Genomic DNA, 21,202 nt, shown 5'->3' on the forward strand with positions numbered 1-21,202 from the left:
TTGTAAGACAAGTACTTACACTTTCGGCTCGTGTCAAATCAGGTAGGTGTAGCGTTTATAGCTAAACAATCAGGCACGTGTCGTTACGACAGGTTTAGATAGATGAATAGGTACGGCAATTTTCGCAAGTGCCGGATGGCAGGTAAACAAACGTCAAAGAACGAAATCGGTGGACAGAAAGCCAGCAAACAAAATTGATAGGCTCTGCAAAGATAGAAGAGAATCTCTTTTAAGTATGCTCTAATAGTTAAGATCAGGACGGAAACAAGCAGTTTTATAAAGGGTAGGTACTTACCGGCTGAATTTCGCCTTTTCGTCTCGCACACGTCTTGACAGCACACAAGGACACAGGAAAATGAATTTGTAAGTGCCTCTGAGGGCTAGATTTAGCTCTTAGGGATGAACACGGAAGAAGGGGTAATAGTCAAATATGGTCCGTAATGGCATCTGGGAGACGGGTCATTTAAGAATTTCTCAACTTTCTCTTGCTAAGCAAACATCCTTATACTGCAAGCGGCTTCGAAAGAGTTCGTAGAAATTTTAGTTTTGAGGAAACAAAAGGAAAGAAATTCATTGTTAGGACAATGGAAATATGCGAGTACAAAACTAGAAAGTTGCCCCCTATGGATTTTATGAAAGCATCTCTGCAGAAGAGATTTACCACCTAAAGGTTCCGAGATTAGGGCATATGTACAAGGCTGATCCTTTACCATGGGCGTAGCTAGAAAAATTTTGAGATGGTTTATAAAGGGGGGATTTCACACATGCTACAATTTGCGGCAGTAAAGTAACACTTTATTGTACTGAAAGAAGAATTTTACTTTACTTGCCGCGATTAATCGGAATTGAATGTAAGTGGTCGATGGCAGTAATCGATTATTTATTTGAGTTAACTTACAATTTATTTACTTTAATTATTAAAAATATTGTACAAAATTTACGACATTGTTAATTAAATTGATATCGAATAGTGAAATTCTGTAGTATTTTGTAATTATATTCATATGAAATAAATCAACACTTTACTGATTTAGAATTATTCAATATTGATAACTATCGATTAAAAATCGAAAGCGGCCATCATGCAGAAATCACCTGTCATCACTGTCATGAAATTTTTATTACCTACGTCGAAAATTTTAAAAAAATTCTGAAATTGTAAATTGTAAGTAAGTATTAAAACCAATATCAAATTGCTGGCGATAAAATTGTGTATGCACCACGTCAGTAAAGACTCTTTATCGAAAACGTCTGTTATTCGCTTCGCTCGCTAGGTTCGCTCTGCTCATAATAATAATATAGACTCGTTCGATAAATAGTAACTTTACTGACTTGGTAAAGTAAAAATAAATAACTATTTTCTCATACAAGAACAAAAATTGTATATTGTACAACAAGGGAGAAACAAGACCTATTTCTCACGAGCGCAGAAGTTTGTTGGCACGAGGCGAGGGCCGCAAATCAAGCGAGGGAGAAATATGTCATTCTCTCATGTGTTGTACACTGTACTTTTTCTATGGATGCGGTTTTGTCAAGAGTTCAAACTTCAAAATTAAATAATTTAGGGGCTTTTACGTATATCATATATGTTACAGTTCAAGTTGATTATCCAGTTGGAGTTGACTTTTCCTAGTTCGAGTCGACTCAAACGGCTGGTTTTAGTAAAAGTTGATTATAAATATAAAATGAAGATTTTTATTCACCATTTACTAGTAAAAGTAGACTCCAACTAGTTAAAGTATACTCTTCCCAATACCATTTAGTAAAAGTTGATTCACAGAAACAACCGATTCTAGAAATTAAATGTTACTGTATATTATGTTCCAATCGTGACATTTATAGTCCAGGCTGTATCGTCGCCCCCGTTAGGTAAATTATTCCAGTTAGATTTTTTTGCACAAACTTACTCAAAAAGAGGTCCTTATCACGAATCCACAGGGCACGGCCGTAAGTACGATGTTGGGGGCCCCGGGGCAAACGTTATCTGAGGGCCCGTTACCGGGGGGTCTCGGGGGCTTACCCCCAGTGGAAGGGGGGTAAAGCTCCCATCTCTCATCTGCAATCATCTGGAGAACGTTTTACGAAGTTGATTGCTTCGTTTTGAAGGTTTTGTTCGTTTGCATTCAAAATAAAATCAGGATAAACAATTCTGTACGTGTCTAAAACTACGTCTAGCTGATGGCCGATGGCCGATATGTCGATCATTGAGTAAAACACTGTTACCCTAAAGCTAAAGCATGACTTGGCATCTTGAAGTCTTTCATCTTCGCACAGTTCATCGAAATATTTTTTCGTCTCCTGAATTATTTTTGGAACGAACCCTACTGGTATTCTCCAACGTTGACACATATTTGAAGCCTCTTCAAAGAAAGTTTCAAATAGTCCTCTCATTTCAGTCAGTTTTAAGAGGCTCTCTTCAAATAAACTGTAAGCTTTTAACAGGTCCAAACATTTTGATTGCAGTGTTTTCGAGACTATGTTGAGGATTTCAAGGATTTTATTTTGCACAAACGAAACAAATTTGAATGATTCTAGTTTCTTTTTTCCAGTTGTGTTGCTTCGTCTCTTTCATTTCCTTTGTTACTTTTCAGAACTAGACTTCAATGGACTTCAAAACATCGCAAAATATGTGTTTCAATGTATTGACTTTGCCAAATCTTCCAGCCCAGCGTGTTGGATTGAGGGGTTTTAGAGTCACTTTTGAGGAATATCTTTCAGACTGTTATGAGGACTTCAGTGCCTCCCAACGAACGACAGTGTTCGTTGGGAGTTGAAAAAATATGAAGATATGAAGGTGTATTTAGAGAAAATGCAGGAAGAGGTAAACCAGATTGCTGAGAAGATACAGAAAATTGAAAAGTTGGAAGAAAAATTCGAGAATGCGTTAAAATTCGATATGGAAAAAATGGAAGAAAAATTGAAGGAGAGGAAAATGTCAAAAAGGAGGAGACCGTCGAGAAGTAATTGTATACAGCTATAATGAGAGCAGAATCCAATTTGGCGGGGATATGAGAAAACAACATCCGCCACCTTGCATTAAAATCTTAAAATCCAATATATGCAGGACTTCGAAGACTGAAAAGAAATTATAAGGAGCCATCTAAAAGACGGAGCTGCTTTGTGGTTTGAAACAAAGAAAATGGGGTGACTTCGTGGAGAGATTTTGAGACAAATTTTTTTATAATAGTGCAGGTGAACTAGGTTAAAATCGATCATTGAAGTTGTTAGAATTAATTCGCCGTATACTTATTACAATCGGACAACTCGAAGTAGAACTTGACTGAAAGTACTTTAAAAAGTTTATTTGACCTCGTTACAATCTTTACACGGCCAACCAAACGGAGGCCTCTGGGGGAGCCCTCTTGGCCGGGGCCCCGGGGCACTGCCCCGGTTGCCCCAATGGTAGTTACGGTATGGTAGTTGACACTTAAAAATTCAAACTTCTGTCAAACCACAAAACTGTCAAAACTTTTTTTGTAATGTATTGCTCACATGTCATCACCATGACAAGGCGAAAGTTAAGGATATTTGATTATATGAAAGTGTGCTAAAAAACAGTGCGAAAAATAAATCCCATTTAAAATACATTATTACTTCAGGCACACTTTAAACCCTTCATGTACTTCTATCTATATTTACAATGTTCACACAATAAAAACTTATACATAATATGAGGTAGAGTAGATAAGAATTATTTTTGTGAATTTGGTTAAACAATTTTTCGACCGCGGTACCGCCTGACGCTATGTATTTGTTATAAGGATGTATTTGTTTTAGTAAGTTTGTGCAAAAAAATCGAATCAGAATAATTTACCTAACGGGGGCGACGTTACAGGCTGGACTAATAAGTAGTTGAAACGGTCAAAACAAAGAGACGCACACTCATCAAAAATGCACGTGAGATTATACTCGTATAAATTGTATAATCTACTTTTACTAAAGATAGTTAGGAAGAGTCAACTTCAACTAGTAAAAGTTGATTTAAATTTTTCAAATCAACTTTTACTGCTCGTTTCAGTTGAAGTTGACTGGAACTAGGAAATGTCAACTCTAACTGAGAATCAACTTGAACTGTAACATATACATAAATTGAAATAAAATACATATACATGTAGGTATTTAATATTCTTAAAATTTAGCTAATTGCATAGAGTGGACTTTTTATACTTTGATTTTATTATTCAATTTGCAATACGTTCAATGTTGGAGAAGAAGCAATTTGTTGAAAAACTTACGGTTTGTTTCAGTTTCCGGACGTTGTATCGCTCCTCTGGTTGTGGTTTCTGCCTTGCTGATCCCCTGTTTGTAGTTTCTGTTACGGATGCTCTGCCGCTCCGCTGTTTGTAGTTTCTCTTCTGGATGCTCTGTTGATCCCCTGTTTGTAGTTTCTCTTCTGGATGCTTTGTTGATCCCCTGCTTGTAGTTTCTGTTCTCGATGCTCTGTTGATCCCCTGTTTGTATTTTCTATTCTGGATGCTCTGTTGATCCCCTGTTTGTAGTTTCTGTTTTCCCGGGCCTAGTGTCGTCTATCTGCTACTGGGTTTGTTAGGTGTGGACTGTAGTTGTAGGTTTATCGAGTCTTGTAATTACTTCGATGTTTTCTTTTGCTCGATGAGAACCATGTCTAATCACTACCACACCCTAACCCCGGGAGCCCTTAAGTGAATCGAAGGAATGAAGTTTAAGACACATCTGGCCTGGTTGAGTTGATTCTTGAGAATTATTATAAAATGTATATTCTTTCTCAGCGGTGGCACCAGTATTGGTGTCAGGATACGCGCTGAATATGTTTACAGATTATTGAGAACAAAGGAATATATTCGACCATCAAATTAAATATGCAATTACCCGAATTATTGTTTACAAATTGCAATTCGTGAACTAAATTAAAGACCCGCACATGTAATTATACAATAACAGATTGGTTCATGTGATATACGGGGTGATAAAATTATACTGTTAAATATCGGATATGACTAATGAATGTTTGATATTTGACAATGCGGTTATTTTCTAAATAAACAAAAAATTTAATTAATTGTATTTTGCTTGGAGTACTGCATAATTAATTTTATTTACTACATGCAATTGTTTATCTTTTCATAACATAACCTTAGTCTTAGTTTTTTTTTATAACTTTTTTGGGCTGTGGCCTTGACAATTATCCAGCAACCAGGACTAATGCAATTGGCCAATGCAATTAGAAGTGCGAAAAAAGTTGGCTGAGCTATGAAACCAGGTATCACTATACGGTCTTAGCTATACAGCAGGATGACTGTGATCCAATAAAAGGAGTATTTGGTTCATCTTAACTAAGACTATCAGCAATATTATAACCAACACTTAATGATGCTCTGACACGTACAGCAAAATTACTTTGTTGCGCCTTACCAGCTACCTAACTGACTGTTTGCAGTTTCAAGCTATTATCGACTTATAGGATGTAGACTTCAGTGTAGCTTGACTGTCCCAAATAATTATTATTTTATTTCGTTTGTGATGTTGTTTAAGGTATTATTAAGAACAAGAATAAAGTGGTAGAAATTATGCTTGAAATATTGTAGCAGATTTCTAAGTGCTACTGATATTGTGGTATTCCAGGGTTAGGGCCAATAACCTCAATATCGTACTCCCTCTTATATATTTAACTCGTTAGTATAAAACATGAAGTAACCTTTTGTGATTGTTTGTGATTTCGTTTTGTGTTAACTCAAATTGTTTAATTAGTATTTAAAACTAAAAAATTTTAATTAGCATTGTTATGTTATTTAGATTTTACTGACGAAAGAGAAAATATAACTGATAATTGTCATGAAAAATGTGCGATATGTATTCCGAAACAGTCGTCGAAATGTAAATGTCCGGCCCCATTACTTTCAAAAGGTACAACTGATACAGAGAGATCAGAACCAAGTTTTCTACCCAAGGAAGTAGTAAGTAATTTAAATTTTCGCAATCTATAAATAATTTTCCTTTCCATACAACATATTTATTTATTTATTTAGTACATTTATTCAAACACTTTACCACGCAATTCTAAAGTCCTTCATGAATTTGCTTGAAATTTTGATAGTAGCTCAAAAATTATGCAAATAACAAACCTGCCTTGATGCCAATGTATGCTTATATATACCAAGGGGGTGAATGTCACCCTTTCTCGGGGGTGTAAATTTTAAATTTCAAAATGACATCGGGAATCAATAGAGAATTGAATTTTATAAAAAAAATGTAAAATAAAATTTTTTACTTAACTTAATAATTTCTGAGTTATTCGCGATTAAATATTCCAAAAAAATATAGTTTTTCAATAGTTCTTCCATTTATATATTATAATATATAATATATTACACTAAGCATCAAAATTAACGCACCACCTTATAAATGGGATATTTTTGATGGCTCGTATTTCCTAAACCTGTTATCCAATTTTAGTGATTTTTTTAGTACATTATAGCTTTGTTCTTTAAGAATTCGATGTAATAATATTATTGCTAAATAGGTAAGTGTCAATGTATACCGGGTGTAACAATAATAGTGTGTTTTTACTCAAAGTTTAGAACACCTTGTGGAATATTCTAGCGTATATAAAATATTGAAATTAAAAGTCGACTGTAGCCTTAGGCTTTCTTAACATTTTGCTTTTCGATTCATTCGCTTATGTGTGACAATAAAAAAGTTAGGTACTTTAACAACTAGCGATGTTATTCATCAATACAGGGTGTTTCTAAATAAATGCGACAAAGTTTAACGGGTAATTCTGCAGGAAAAAATATTTTCCGATTGCTTTATAATCATATGTCCGCAAATGCTTTGTTTCCGAAATACGGGATGTTGAATTTTTTCTTACAAACTGACAATTTATTTATTGCTCTAAAACTGGTTGAGATATGCAAATGAAATTTGCTAGGTTTTAAGGGGTAGTTATTGCGTATTTTTTGACGTACAATCAAGAGTTTTATATTGACCATTGGCGTGCATACGGGATGTATCTAAAATATTTATACCCGCTTGCACGCCAATGGTGAAAATAAAATTCTTAATTTATATGTCAAAAATGCGCAATAACTACCCCTTAAAACCTACTAAATTTCATTTGAATATCACAACCAGTTTTAGAGCAATAAATAAAACGTCAGTTTCTAAGAAAAAATTAAGCATCCCCTATCTCGGAAACAAAGCATTTGCGGACATATGTTTATGAAGCAAACGGTCATTATTTTTTCAGGCAGAATTACCCCTTAAAGTTTGTCGCACTTATTTAGAAACACCCTGTATTGATGAATAACATTGCTAGTTGTTAAAGTACCTAACTTTTTTATTATTCAAGATAATTGAATGGATCAAAAAGAAAAGTGTTAAAAAGGCCTAACGCTACAGTTGAGTTTTAATTTTAATATTTTATATATGCTACAATATTTCACAGGGTGTTCCAAACTTTGAGGAAAAAACACACTATCATTGTTACACCCGGTATACAATGAGACTTATCTCTTCAGCAATATTATTACATCGATATTTTTGAAGAATAGAGCTATAATATACTAAAAAAATCACTAAAATGGGACAACCGGTTTAAGAAATATGAAACGTCAAAAATGTCCCATTTTTAAGGTGGTGTGTTAATTTTGATGCTGAGTGTATATATAATAACTCGAAAATTACGCCTTTTCAGGAAAAATTTATCCTTATTAAAATTGAAGCTTATAAAAAAACAAAGAAACTGGTCAGTTTTAAATTTTTTAGATAATATTAAACAACTTATGAGTCATTGAAAACTATTTTTTTGTTTTTCGTAAATTTATGCAGAGATTTGAGCTCAAATAATGGAAAAATGATTAATTTTTCATAGAAAATATTCCTAAGCATTTTTAAAGTACTTTTTAGACCTTCAAAATAAGCTTTTAAAGAAGCCTCTAGCATGAAAATTAAGCAAGTTACAGCGAAAATTAGTCAAATACCTCGAATTTATAAAAGAAAAAATGATGGTAAAATGTATGCCATGTGCGGCAAAATTAATATCAATCGTAGCCCATGTGAAATTAACTTTAGTTATGTTCCGACTACACGTTCCAGAAGTTTGAATTATTTAGAACAATTACATTTTAGAAAAACTTGTTTTAAGTAAATTTCTTTTTTTTTTCGATTTTTCAAAAAATAGGTACGTCATTTTTTTAAAATATCCCAAAAACTATTAGATTAATGAAAAAAATTGTTCTTACCAAAAATTTAGCTTATTTTACTAAATTTTTTTTATGTAACTGACATAGCTTATAAATTAAGAGAGATATAAGCGTTTAAATCATTGATTTCAATGCAAAGGGAGCGTCTTTTTAGCCCCTTACTATTAAAATTATCTGAACAAAAGGGCCCAGAAAGATTACAACTCTCATGATCTTATAGCATAGCTTATGAAATTCCCTAGAAAATGAGGTGAGAGTGAATTCAAAAAGCTTAAATGGAAGGCGAGTTATTGTAAAAAATCAAATATATTTTTCTACAGATAATGTTTAAAAATTACGGAGCGTCTAAATTTTGATGTTTTTGGAGTATTTATTATTTTATACGTGCAGTGTCTCCTTTGTATTTAGATATCGGGCAACAAAACTCTTAATTTTGCTGATTGGGAATGGAAAAAAGTGAACGGCACCTTGGTACCAAACAATGACGGATATTACGGCACCAGAAGAAATACTTAAAATGATATTTTGCAATTGCAAAATAGGATGTGGCTTAACTTGTGGGTGCTGCAAACTTGGATTATATTGCAATCAATGTTACGGTTCTTGCTCTGGTGATAGCTGATAAAATTGTCCTCCTGCCGACCAAGAAAAGGAAGTTGATGCAGAAGAAATGGACGAGTTTGGAAGTTGAAGTTAAATTATCCACAGAGAACGGCAGTTCTCACCAGTGGCGCACAACACCCCTACAAGCGACACAATATATACACGAAATTTTCGATTTTCTAAACCTGACTGAATTGAAAATTGGGCCAAATCCCATCTTAAGGTATAGGAAAAGACTCGTCCATCCATATGTTACATCTCCACTTTGCTTCAAGGGTGTGGATTTTACGGCCCTTCCCATTTAGAGTCTGTTTTTTGTTCTCGTCCCCAAAACTCCCAAAAATTTCAAAAACTTAAGCCCGATCTATGCGGCTTCTGATAGCACCGATCATTACCTTTCCAACGCATGTTTAATTTTAACCCTTAACTACAGACATCCCAATATTAGCACGATCCCCGGTATTTTTTACCGGTCATTATAAAATAGGATTAAAATATAAAGTTAATAATAAAAAACAAAAAAATTTGCATTATGAGTTTTTCTGGAGTCTCTAGATATGGGAAAAATGGTAAAATGAGTGATTTTAATAATATAATACAAGATTTTTGAAGAATAATCTATTAAACCAGAATTTTGGTAACATTTTTGGTCTATTGGAACAAACGGCCATAAATGCTATGAACAAAAATTTAGACTTCTTTTTAACAAATAAACGTAACATAGAATCCCAAAGGAAACATAAAATAGCATTTACAAAAATTTTTACATCCATGAGAAAAAATCTGCAAGGGGTAAAATTATCACAGAATTAAATGGCAATTCCATTTTTGCAAAGTGGCCTCAAAATTTTTATCGTCAAATTTAACATTCATTGAAGGTCCAGGATGACTTCCGCAGTCCATTTCTTTACTTTTTTCCTAAAAACATACAAAAATAATATGAACATTTCAGATTTACAAATATAGTACTCATATAAAAATACTTACTTAACACAGACATCCGGTAATTTTTACCGGTTATGATTTTTGATGTGTGCTACAAAAGAAAATATTGACAATACACACTACACGCTTTGATTAGCATTGTTATACAAACTACCCGAGAGGTACAGAGACACATGAACTTGTAAGTCGTGAGGTTACCATGAAATCCACATTTTGGGAATGCCCGCCGGTAAAAAATACCGGATCTCTGTAGTTAAGGGTTAAAAATCGGTTATACCATTCAAGAGTTACCGAGCTCAGAATTATTACTCAATTTTTATTTAAAAATGGGAAAATGTTTGTGGATATGTATGTATGTATGTATGTGTGTTTGAAAGTTAAGCCGATTTGAATTTTTTTTCTGTGTTTCAAGAGGGTGTGAGGGCTGATTCATAACCGGTGTAATTTTTTACTTCTGACTATCCGTAAGCCAGCTAGAGGGCTAGGAAGACACAAAATAACATCTTTTTTGGGCGTATATATCTTAGGTTCAAGGAGGGAAAGGAAAATTACAAATACACCAAATCAATAGAATTGATTCAATCTTTCAAATGGTGCCTAACCGATCAAGCTGAGACATAAACACTGCTCACCATAGCCAAAAAACTGAAAAAATGAACTTTGAAAATTTTGGTTTTTTGACAATTACTCAAAATTTCAACCTATCAATTGCGCCAATAACTGAGTGTTTGTAGGAGGACTCAGGACGCGTCTAACGGTGTATATCTCATATCTGAAAAAATTCGAATTTTTTAGTTCTAGGCTTCATAAGTATGATCAAAATCTATTTCTTATGGGAAAACCGTTTTTCAAGCTCAATAATTCCTCTAATACGTTCAGTTATCATACTTGATCTTGGATGCATCAGATACTACTTGTCAAAATGTTTTAAACTCATGTTTAGTGATCAACATCAGTTCAGCCGTTCAGAAGTTATAGAGCTCCAAATGTATAGTTAGTCCAGGAACTGAAACTTTTCACTTCGCAATTTTTAAAGAATGGATCGATTTGCTTGAAAATTTGAAAATAAGTAGTGGATAGTCCAAGGAATAAAATCTATATGATGCCGAAAGACGCTTTTACCATGGGGTGCTTGCCACCCCATCTCGAAGGTGGAAATTTTTTATTATATTTTGACCGCAAGTGTTGGTAAATACATTAATTGTAAGCAAAAAATATTTTATATTTTTTTGATAAAATTAATAGTTTTCGATTTATTGGTTATCGAAACCTATAGGTTATATCGAAAAAATCAAAGTTATTAATCAATCATGGTTTATGTACTTGTAGTGGTTACGAAGCTAAGTTTGATTGGGCAATCCGAGTTCATTTGCCGGGCCTTAGTTACATAATTATTAGGATGGCTGGGATATGAACTCGGATTGTCTTATGACTGGTGTCGTAAGTACTAGATTATTTGGGAGAGAATGCGACCAAGGCGACCCCAGAAAACGGAAAATTCTCGCTAGTGGCGCACAACCCCTTTACATGCGACACTATATATACACGAAATTTTCGATTTTCTAAATCTGACTGAATTAAAAAATTAAAGTTTAGGAAAAGACTCGCCCATCCATATGTGAACATTTTATTTTGGTCATAGGGTGTGGATTTTACGTCTATTCCTATTTAGGGTCTGTGTTTCTTTCTCGTTCTCAAAACTACCAAAAATTTCAAAAATATAAGTTCGACCATTGCGGCTTCTGATAGTACTGATCATTACCTTTCCAACGCACATGTAATTTTGAAAATTACCAGAGAACGGCAGTTCTCGCCAGTGGCGCACAACACCCGTACATGCGACAATCCACAGAGAAAGGCAGTTCTCACCAGTGGCACACAACACCCCTACAAGCGACACTATATATACACGAAAATATCGATTTTCTAAACCTGACTGAATTGAAAATTGGGCCAAATCTCATCTTAAAGTATAGGAAAAGACTCGTCCATCCATATATCACATCTCCATTTTGGTTCAAGGGTGTGGATTTTACGGCCCTTCCCACTTAGAGTCTGTTTTTCGTTCTCGTCCCCAAAAACTCCCAAAAATTTCAAAAACTTAAGCCAGATCTATGCGGCTTCTGATAGCACAGATCATTACCTTTCCACCGCATGTTAATTTTAAAAAACGGTTATACCATTCAAGAGTTACCGAGCTCAGAATTATTACTCAATTTTTATTTAAAAATTGGAAAATGTTTGTGGATATGTATGTATGTATGTATGTGTGTTTGAAAGTTAAACCGATTTGAATTTTTTTTCTGTGTTTCAAGAGGGTGTGAGGGCTGATTCATAAGCTGTGTAATTTTTTTACTTCTGACTATCCGTAAGCCAGCTAGAGGGCTAGGAAGATACAAAATAACATATTATTTGCGTATATATCTTAGGTTCAAGGAGGGACAGGAAAATTACAAATACACCAAATCAATAGGGTTGATTCAAGCTTTCAGTGGTGCCTGACCGATCAATCTTAGACATACACACTGCTCACAATAGCCAAAAAACTGAAAAATAAACTTTGAAAATGTTGGTTTTTTGACAATTACTCAAAATTTCAACCTACGAATTGCACCAATAACGAGTGATTGTAGGAGGACTCAGGACGCCTCTAAGGGTGTATATTTCATATCTTGGAATATTCGAATTTTTTAGTTATAGGCTTCATAAATATGATCAAAATCTATTTCTTATGGGAAAAACCGTTTTTCAAGCTCCATAATTCCTCTAATACGTTCAGTTATCATAATTGATCTTGGATGCATCAGATACTACTTATCAATACGTTTTAAACTCATGTTTAGTGATCAACATCAGTTCAGCCGTTCAGAAGTTATAGAGCTCCAAAGTATAATTAGTCCAGGAACTGAAACTTTTCACTTCGCAATTTTTAAAGAATGGATAGATTTGCTTGAAAATTTGACAATAAGTAGGGGATAGTCCAAGGAATAAAATGTATATGATGCCGAAAGACGCTTTTACCATGGGGTTCTTGCCACCCCATCTCGAGGGTGGAAATTTTTTATTATATTTTGACAGCAAATGTTGGTAAAAACATTAATTGTAAGCAAAAAATATTTTATATTTTTTTGATAAAATTAATAGTTTTCGATTTATTGGTTATCAAAACTTAGTTTATATCGAAAAAATCAAAGTTATTAATCAATCGTGGTTTATGTACTTGTAGTGGTTACGATGATAAGTTTGATTGGGCAATTCGAGTTCATTTGCCGGGCCATAATTACATAATTATTAGGATGGCTGGGATATGAACTCGGATGGTCTTATCACTGGTGTCGTAAGTACTAGATCATTTGGGAGAGAATGTGACCAAGGCGACCCCAGAAAACGGCAATTCTCGCTAGTGGCGCCCAACCCCTCTACATGCGACACTATATATACACGAATTTTTCGGTTTTCTAAATCTGACTGAATTAAAAAATTAAAGTTTAGCAAAAGACTCGCCCATCCATATGTGAACATTTCATTTTGGTCATAGGGTGTGGATTTTACGTCTATTCCTGTTTAGGGTCTGTTTTTCTTTCTCGTTCTCAAAACTACCAAAAATTTCAAAAATATAAGTTCGACCTTTGCGGCTTCTGATAGTACTGATCATTACCTTTCCAACGCACATGTAATTTTGAAAATTACCAGAGAACGGCAGTTCTCGCCAGTGGCGCACAACACTTCTACATGTGACAATCCACAGAGAACGGCAGTTCTCACCAGTGGCGCACAACACCCCTACAAGCGACACTATATATACACGAAATTTTCGATTTTCTAAACCTGACTGAATTGAAAATTGGGCCTAATCCCATCTTAAAGTATAGGAAAATACTCGTCCATCCATATGTTACATCTCCATTTTGGTTCAAGGGTGTGGATTTTACGGCCCTTCCCATTTAGAGTCTGTTTTTCGTTCTCGTCCCTAAAACTCCCAAAAATTTCAAAAACTTAAGCCCGATCTATGCGGCTTCTGATAGCACAGATCATTACCTTTCCAACGCATGTTTAATTTTAAAAATCGGTTATAATGTTTCAAGAGTTACCGAGCTCAGAATTATTACTCAATTTTTATTTAAAAATGGGAAAATGTTTGTGGATATGTATGTATTTATGTATGTATGTGTGTTTGAACTTTAAACCGATTTGAATTTTTTTTCTGTGTTTCAAGAGGGTGTGAGGGCTGATTTATAAGCGGTGTAATTTTTTACTTCTGACTATCCGTAAGCCAGCTAGAGGGCTAGGAAGATACAAAATAACATATAATTGGGCGTATATATCTTAGGTTCAAGGAGGGAAAGGAAAATTACAAATACACCAAATCAATAGGGTTGATTCAAATTTTCAGTGGTGCCTGACCGATCAAGCTGAGACATACACACTGCTCACCATAGACAAAAAACTGAAAAAATACACTTTGAAAATTTTGGTTTTTTGACAATTACTCAAAATTTCAAAATACGAATTGCACCAATAACTAAGTGTTTGTAGGAGGATTCAGGACGCGTCTAACGGTGTATATCTCATATCTTGGAATATTCCAATTTTTTAGTTATAGGCTTCATAAGTATGATCAAAATCTATTTCTTATGGGAAAAACCGTTTTTCAAGCTCAATAATTCCTCTAATACGTTCAGTTATCATACTTGATCTTGGATGCATCAGATACTACTTCAGATACTACTTATCAATACGTTTCAAACTCATGTTTAGTGATCAACATCAGTTCAGCCGTTCAGAAGTTATAGAGCTCCAAATGTATAGTTAGTCCAGGAACTGAAACTTTTCACTTCGCAATTTTTACAGAATGGATAGATTTGCTTGAAAATTTGATAATAAGTAGTGGATAGTCCAAGGAATAAAATCTATATGATGCCGAAAGACGCTTTTACCATGGGGTGCTTGCCACCCATCTCGAAGGTGGAAATTTTTTATTATATTTTGACCGCAAATGTTGGTAAAAACATTAATTGTAAGCAAAAAATATTTTATATTTTTTTGATAAAATTAATAGTTTACGATTTATTGGTTATCGAAACTTAGTTTATATCGAAAAAATCAATGTTATTAGTCAATCATGGTTTATGTACTTGTAGCGGTTACGATGCTAAGTTTGATTGGGCAATCCGAGTTCATTTGCCAGGCCATAGTTACATAATTATTAGGATGGCTGGGATATGAACTCGGATTGTCTTATCACTTTTTTTTTTGGGAGGTGAGAATATTCAAAAGACCCTCTGGGAAGGTGTCCCTTCCCAGAGGGTCGGGTGTGTCGGGTTCAGTCCGGCACGCTTCACCGCGGGCCGGGGCCGCCTACCGACTAAACTCACCCCCTATTTCTCCAGCCGACGGGTCTGGAACCGCACTTAGCGTACATATCTGACACGCCGACCTTACTCTTAACTCCCGTGCGGCACTCTTCGCGTGCATTCCATGAGTTTGGCGGCCTCCTAGCCTCCTCCCCGCAAGGGCCTCACGTCAAACCGGCCGGTGAAGCGACCGTCCAGCGCAACCCTCCCGCGGGTAGGGCGACCGGGATGCCCCCCTCACGATGGAACTAGCAAAACAGAACCAGTTGGTAATTACGAGCAACGCCAAACATTCTTACTTTCATCAATGCATTCATTCAATACACACATTCATTCAAAATCTCAGACTTAAAACAAGGAGGCAGTTGGCGTAGCTTGGATGTAAAAGGTCCTCCCCCGCCAGCTGACCCAGGACGGACACGGGTAGAACAAGGAAAACATAAATCAAAACAGAAACAAAACGAGAAAAACAAGAGGCACTCAGCCTGAGTAGAAGGTAAAAGTCCCCTACTGAATGCCTCGTGAGACATGCACCACAGTTAAATAAGATTATAATAAAAACGGTAAAATATTATATAAATAAAATTGATAAATAAATATATAGATCGATAAAACATAATAAATAATATAAAATAAGGGCAGTCAGCGTAGATTGGATGTAAAGGTTCCTCCTCCTCTGACTGCCTTGCATGACACAAACACGTTAAAAAAAAATGAGTAAAAAAATAAATAATGACGATTGGTCATCCCGCTTGCAGACGCCATTCTTTTTCCTCTTTGTGCTTGATTGTCTTGGTGACAAAAGCAATGATCAAGTCGAATTCTCTCTTGCTGTCGATAGCTTTTTCGATTAGCTCATGAGGCTCGCCTAGAGGGGATCCCAGCCTCAGCAGCATCTCGGTACGCCCCGCGTGATATGCAGGGCACTCAAACACAATATGCTGCGCGTCATCCACCACTTCACAGTCGGGACATAGATCGTCCCCGGTCTTCCCTATACGATAGGTAAATTTCCTAAACGATCCATGTCCCGTCAAGAAATGTGTGAAGTAATAGTTGACGCGCCGATGCCGGCAATCGTATCATCTCACCGGAATCAGGGATCTTGTCCAGGCTGCCTTCTCGACTTCGGCTGTCCATTCCCTCTGCCACATCTATAGACTTCTCGTCCTTTCTTGTGGTACTGAACCTATTGCCTCCTTGCCCCTTTGGTACATTCGGACTCTTTCTCCGGCCAGGATGTGCACCGGTACAGCACCAGCCACCACCTGTAAGGCAATGGTTGATACGGTTCTGTACGCGCTGCACACCCTGATCAGAGGTTTTCTCTGGGCCCTAAGAAGCATGTCTTTGTACTTCCTCATTCGAAGGACCTCGTGCCACACTGGGCCCCGTATAAAACTATAGATATGATTGATTGTAGCATCACCATTCTTTTCTGGGATCCTGGACCCCCAATATTTGGCATCCTTGTTTAGTGTGGAGGTCCTTTTCTGCCTTCCGACATGCTTCCTGTACGTGTTGTCCGAATGCAATCCTGTCGTCGAATGATATACCTAAGTATTTCACTGTCTTCTGGGGTCTTATTGCGGAGCCTTTGTATTCAAATATAATATCATTTCTTTTTCTCGGTCCCCTCAAGATTATGGCTTCCGTCTTCTCTACTGCTAACTTTAGGTCGTTTCTTTCTATCCAAGCCGCGGTCTTTCGTATGGCTCTATTAACTTTTTCTATTAGTCCCCTATTCGTGTCGTCTTCGATTAGTAAAGCTAGATCATCCGCGTATGCAGTCGCCCTCACTCCTCTCTCCTTGTTTACTTCTAGTACCCCATTATACAGGGTGTCCCGAAAAGATTGGTCATAAATTATACCACGCATTCTAGGGTTAAAATTAGTTCGATTGAACCTAGCTTACCTTAGTACAAATATGCTCATAAAAAAGTTACAGCCCTTTGAAGTTACAAAATGAAAATCGATTTTTTTCAATATATCGAAAACTATTAGAGGTTTTTATTGCAAATGGGCATATATCATTCTTATGGCAAGAGAATCTTACAACAAAATTATAGTAAGATTTGTCCACACCATAAAAATTTTATGGAGGTTTTGTTCCCTTACACCCCCCCAAACTTTTGTCTACGTTCCAATTAATTCATTATTGTAGTACCATTAGTTAAAAACAACATTTTTAAAACTTTTTTGCCTCTTACTATTTTTTCGATAAGCGAGTTGTTATCGAGATTCGGCTTCGTTTTTAATATATTTACATAAAAATTGTATGGAGGTTTTGTTCCTTTAAACCCCCCAAATGTTTGTGTACGTTCCAATTAAACTATCGTTGTGGAACCATTAGTTAAACACGGTGTTTTTAAAACTTTTTTGCCTCTTAGTCTTTTTTTGATAAGTCATCTTTTATCGAGATGTGGCTTCTTTTTCAAAATATACCTAAAAATGTAAATTATAAATAAATTTTCAGATTATCAACATGTCTCTACAATCGTACTTAACCATATACAAATATCTGGTGGATTCGACAAATATTCAAAATATCTCGATAAACACTGGCTTATGGAAAAAGTATTGAGAGGCAAAAAAGTTTTAAAATCATTGTGTTTAACTAATGGTGCCACAATACTAATTTAATTGGAACGTACACAAAAGTTTGGGGGGGTTTAAGGGAACAAAACCCCCATAAAATTTTTCTGGGGTACTCAAATTTCATTTCATTTTTTTTAAGATGCTGCTACCATAAGAATGCCACATGTCCATTTTTAATAAAAAATCTCTAAAAGTTTTCGATATATGAAAAAAAATCGATTTTCATTTTGTAACTTCAAAGGGCTGTAACTTTTTTTGTGTGCACTATTGTATATAGGTAAGTGAGGTTCAATCAACCTATTTTTGACCCCAGAATTTGTGGTATAATTTATGACCACTCTTTTCGGGCCACCCTGTATAATATATTCCATAGTAAGGGTCCCAGGACTGACCCCTGGGGTACTCCCGCGGTCATCTCTTTCTTCTTTTTTTTTTCGATATGCATACGGTTCTGTCAGATAGGTAGTCCTTTATTTTGTTGGACACATATTCTGGGGCCCATTCGACGATTCTGTCTACTATAAGGCCCCAGTTTGCTGAGTTAAAAGCATTTTTTATGTCCAACAGAACGAGGACCACCCATCTCCTCTTGCTTGTTTTTGCCGCGTCCCTTATCCAGGTCGCGGCGTCGACTGTCGATCTACCTTTACGAAACCCATACTGTTGATTTGATAACACTCTCTCATCGTCCAACATGCCCTCCAGCCTCCTCCTGATAAGTCCCTCATAGAACTTACCAAGGCAGTCGAGGAGGCATATTGGCCGATAAGAGGATGCGGAGTCGGGGGGTTTCCCAGGCTTCAGGAGAAGAACTAGGTTCGCCTCCTTCAAGTCCCTGGGGAACTCTTGTTTCTGCAGTAGGTCGTTATATATTCTTCTGATCAAGCCTGGTTTCTCAGTTGCTACTATCTTAATTGCCTCTGGTGGCAGCCCGTCGGGGCAGGGAGCTTTCCCCGTTTTCATTTCCTGACCAGCGGTTCGTATTTCCTCTTCTGTAAACTCCTCTACCATTGTTGGAAAGATTTTTACAAAATTCTGGGTTTGCTTGGTGGGGAAGAAGAGTTCAGCTGATTCCATCCGCTGGTCCTCGTCAAGTTTATATGGGGCCATGATCTTCAACGTCTTCATGGTAATTTTATATGCGTCGCCCCATATATCGTCTTCCAATGCTTTTATCAGGGTCTGCCACTTCTCTTTTTTTTCCTGTCTTATTTTTTTATTTAGGGTTCTCTTTAGATCTTTGTATATTTCGTTCAGCTCGAGGTTGTTCTGGCTTCTCGTGTAATTCCTACGAGCTCTGAGGCATCTCTCCCGTAGACCTTCTATCTCGTCCGTCCACCAGTAGGGGGATTTTTTATTTTCCTTTCTCTTCACGGTGGCCAACTTTGCAGCGTTTTCTAGTGCTCCTCTCAATTGGCCAAGGTCAGAAATCTCTTCCTCATTGATCTTTCTGACCTCCGATAGGTACGTGGTTTTATTGAAATAGATTTCCGTGTGACCTATCGACCGCCTTACTCCCCCTTTTGTCTTTATTTCATATTTTATGTAACGGTGGTAGGTGAATAATTGATCGTCGAGGACATCCCACTCATGTACTCTTCTGGATAACCCCTCAATCGCGAACGTGACATCAATGTGTGTTTGGCTGGCCCCCCTCACGAAGGTTGGTTTATTATTGTTTAATACTTGGAGGCCAGCCTGGGGTATCCATTCATTCCACAGGTCCCCCTTTTTGTCATTTATGCGAGAACCCCATAACCTGGATTTCGCATTTATGTCCCCGGCGATCAGAATTTCTTTTTCATTCGTGGCGGCGTTCATTATTTCATCTACAATGGCTTTGTATCTCAACATAGGGATGTTGGGAGATATGTAAACATAAATGTGCCAATCTAATGAATATGCCAATCTAATAGTTCCAATTCGAATTTTCTCTGCTCTTCTTCGTCTTCTTTGCCGTCTAGCGGCTGTTCTTCCCTATTCACATTTTTACCTGTAGCGTTTTCCTTGTTATTTTGCGTTTGGTCGTCTTCGTCTTCTCTATTTGCTTTCTTTGTTTGATTTGGATTCATATGAATTCCCACGAGTCGGGACGTGCTATTCGTCCGACGCAGCAGTGCGCCCTTACCGCGTTAAGGCTGTATTACTTCGGGAGGTCGCCAGGTATCCCGAAGGGATCGTTTATGATGCTCTAACTCTCGCATCTCTCATATCTTTGGCACGATGCCTTCCACCGTGAAAATGGGGATTTTTTTATTGAGGTTTACTCCTCTAGGCTTTTTATCACGATTGCCTCCGGACGCAGTGGCAGTCTGTATTCACAGGCTACCTGGAGTTTCCGCGTAACTGCTGCCTCCCCTGTTACGCGGGATTTGGAATGGATGTGTGGTGGGAAAGGTACATTGGTGGGGTAAGACATGGCGGCTACTCGCATTGGGTATATCGAAAAAGTTTTGGAACAAAAACTTGTAATCGGAGTTCGACGGCGGAGCCCCCGCACAGTGCTCTGGGCCCCCTATCGACCTCCGGCCACAATGCTGAGGTGGGCGAGATTAAATTGAGGGATTAGAGTAGTCGTAGGGAAGTTCGAGGGTGAAATAGAACTGCTAAAGGCGAAGGCGTCGCAACTGCTCGCCTCAGTTGCGACGCCTTTTAGCGTCCAGCGGCGGTGTCCGGCGCCCACCCGGTGCACAGTCGCTGGACGCTGGGACTGTTCTTGGTTTCACCGGTCGTGCTCCCCTCACAATTTTAGGAACCACGACCCGTTACTCGGCCCTCCCACCGCCGTCGAGGTAAAAATACAGCCCCAGAGAGAGATTGTCTTATCACTGGTGTCGTAAGTGCTAGATCATTTGGGAGAGAATGCGACCAAGGCGACCCCAGAAAACGGCAATTCTCGTTAGTGGCGCACAACCCCTCTACATGCGACACTATATATACACGAAATTTTCGATTTTCTAAATCTGACTGAATTAAAAAATTAAAGTTTAGGAAAAGACTCGCCCATCCATATGTGAACATTTCATTTTGGTCATAGGGTGTGGATTTTACGTCTATTCCTATTTAGGGTCTGTTTGTCTTGCGACAATATATGTATATACACGAAATTTTAGATTTTCTAAACCTGAATGAATTGAAAATTGAGCAAATCCCATCTTAAAGTTTAGGAAAAGACTCGTCCATCCATATATTACTTCTCCATTTTGGTCCAAGGCTGTGGATTTGACGGCCCTTCCCATTTAGGTTCTGTTTTTCGTTCTCGTCCCCAAAACTCCCAAAAATTTCAAAAACTTAAGTTAGACCTTTGCGGTTTCTCATAGCACAGATCATTACCTTTCCAACGCATGTTTAATTTTGAAAATCAGTTATACCGTTCAAAAGTTACCGAGCTCAGAATTAAAAAGGGGAAAATGTTTGTGGATATGTATGTATGTATGTATGTATGTATGTATGTATGTATGTGGAAAAGTTACACCGATCTGAATTTTTTTCTGTGTTTCAAGAGGGTGTGATGTCCGATTC

At 36.9% G+C, this 21,202-nt stretch overlaps 1 protein-coding gene across 2 annotated transcripts in view; it reads left to right on the forward strand.

The window, feature by feature from the left end:
• LOC114345343 (uncharacterized) overlaps positions 1-21,202 on the forward strand; it is a 1,044,574-nt gene that overhangs the window by 38,950 nt on the left and 984,422 nt on the right. For both annotated transcript variants that reach the window (XM_050656017.1, XM_050656018.1), the window contains exon 2: positions 5,773-5,933. In XM_050656017.1, coding sequence (XP_050511974.1) covers positions 5,773-5,933 — 161 coding nt within the window. The remainder of the gene's footprint in view (positions 1-5,772; positions 5,934-21,202) is intronic.

Source organism: Diabrotica virgifera, chromosome 7 (assembly GCF_917563875.1).
Source record: "Diabrotica virgifera virgifera chromosome 7, PGI_DIABVI_V3a".
Classification (NCBI taxonomy): Eukaryota; Metazoa; Arthropoda; class Insecta; order Coleoptera; family Chrysomelidae; genus Diabrotica; species Diabrotica virgifera.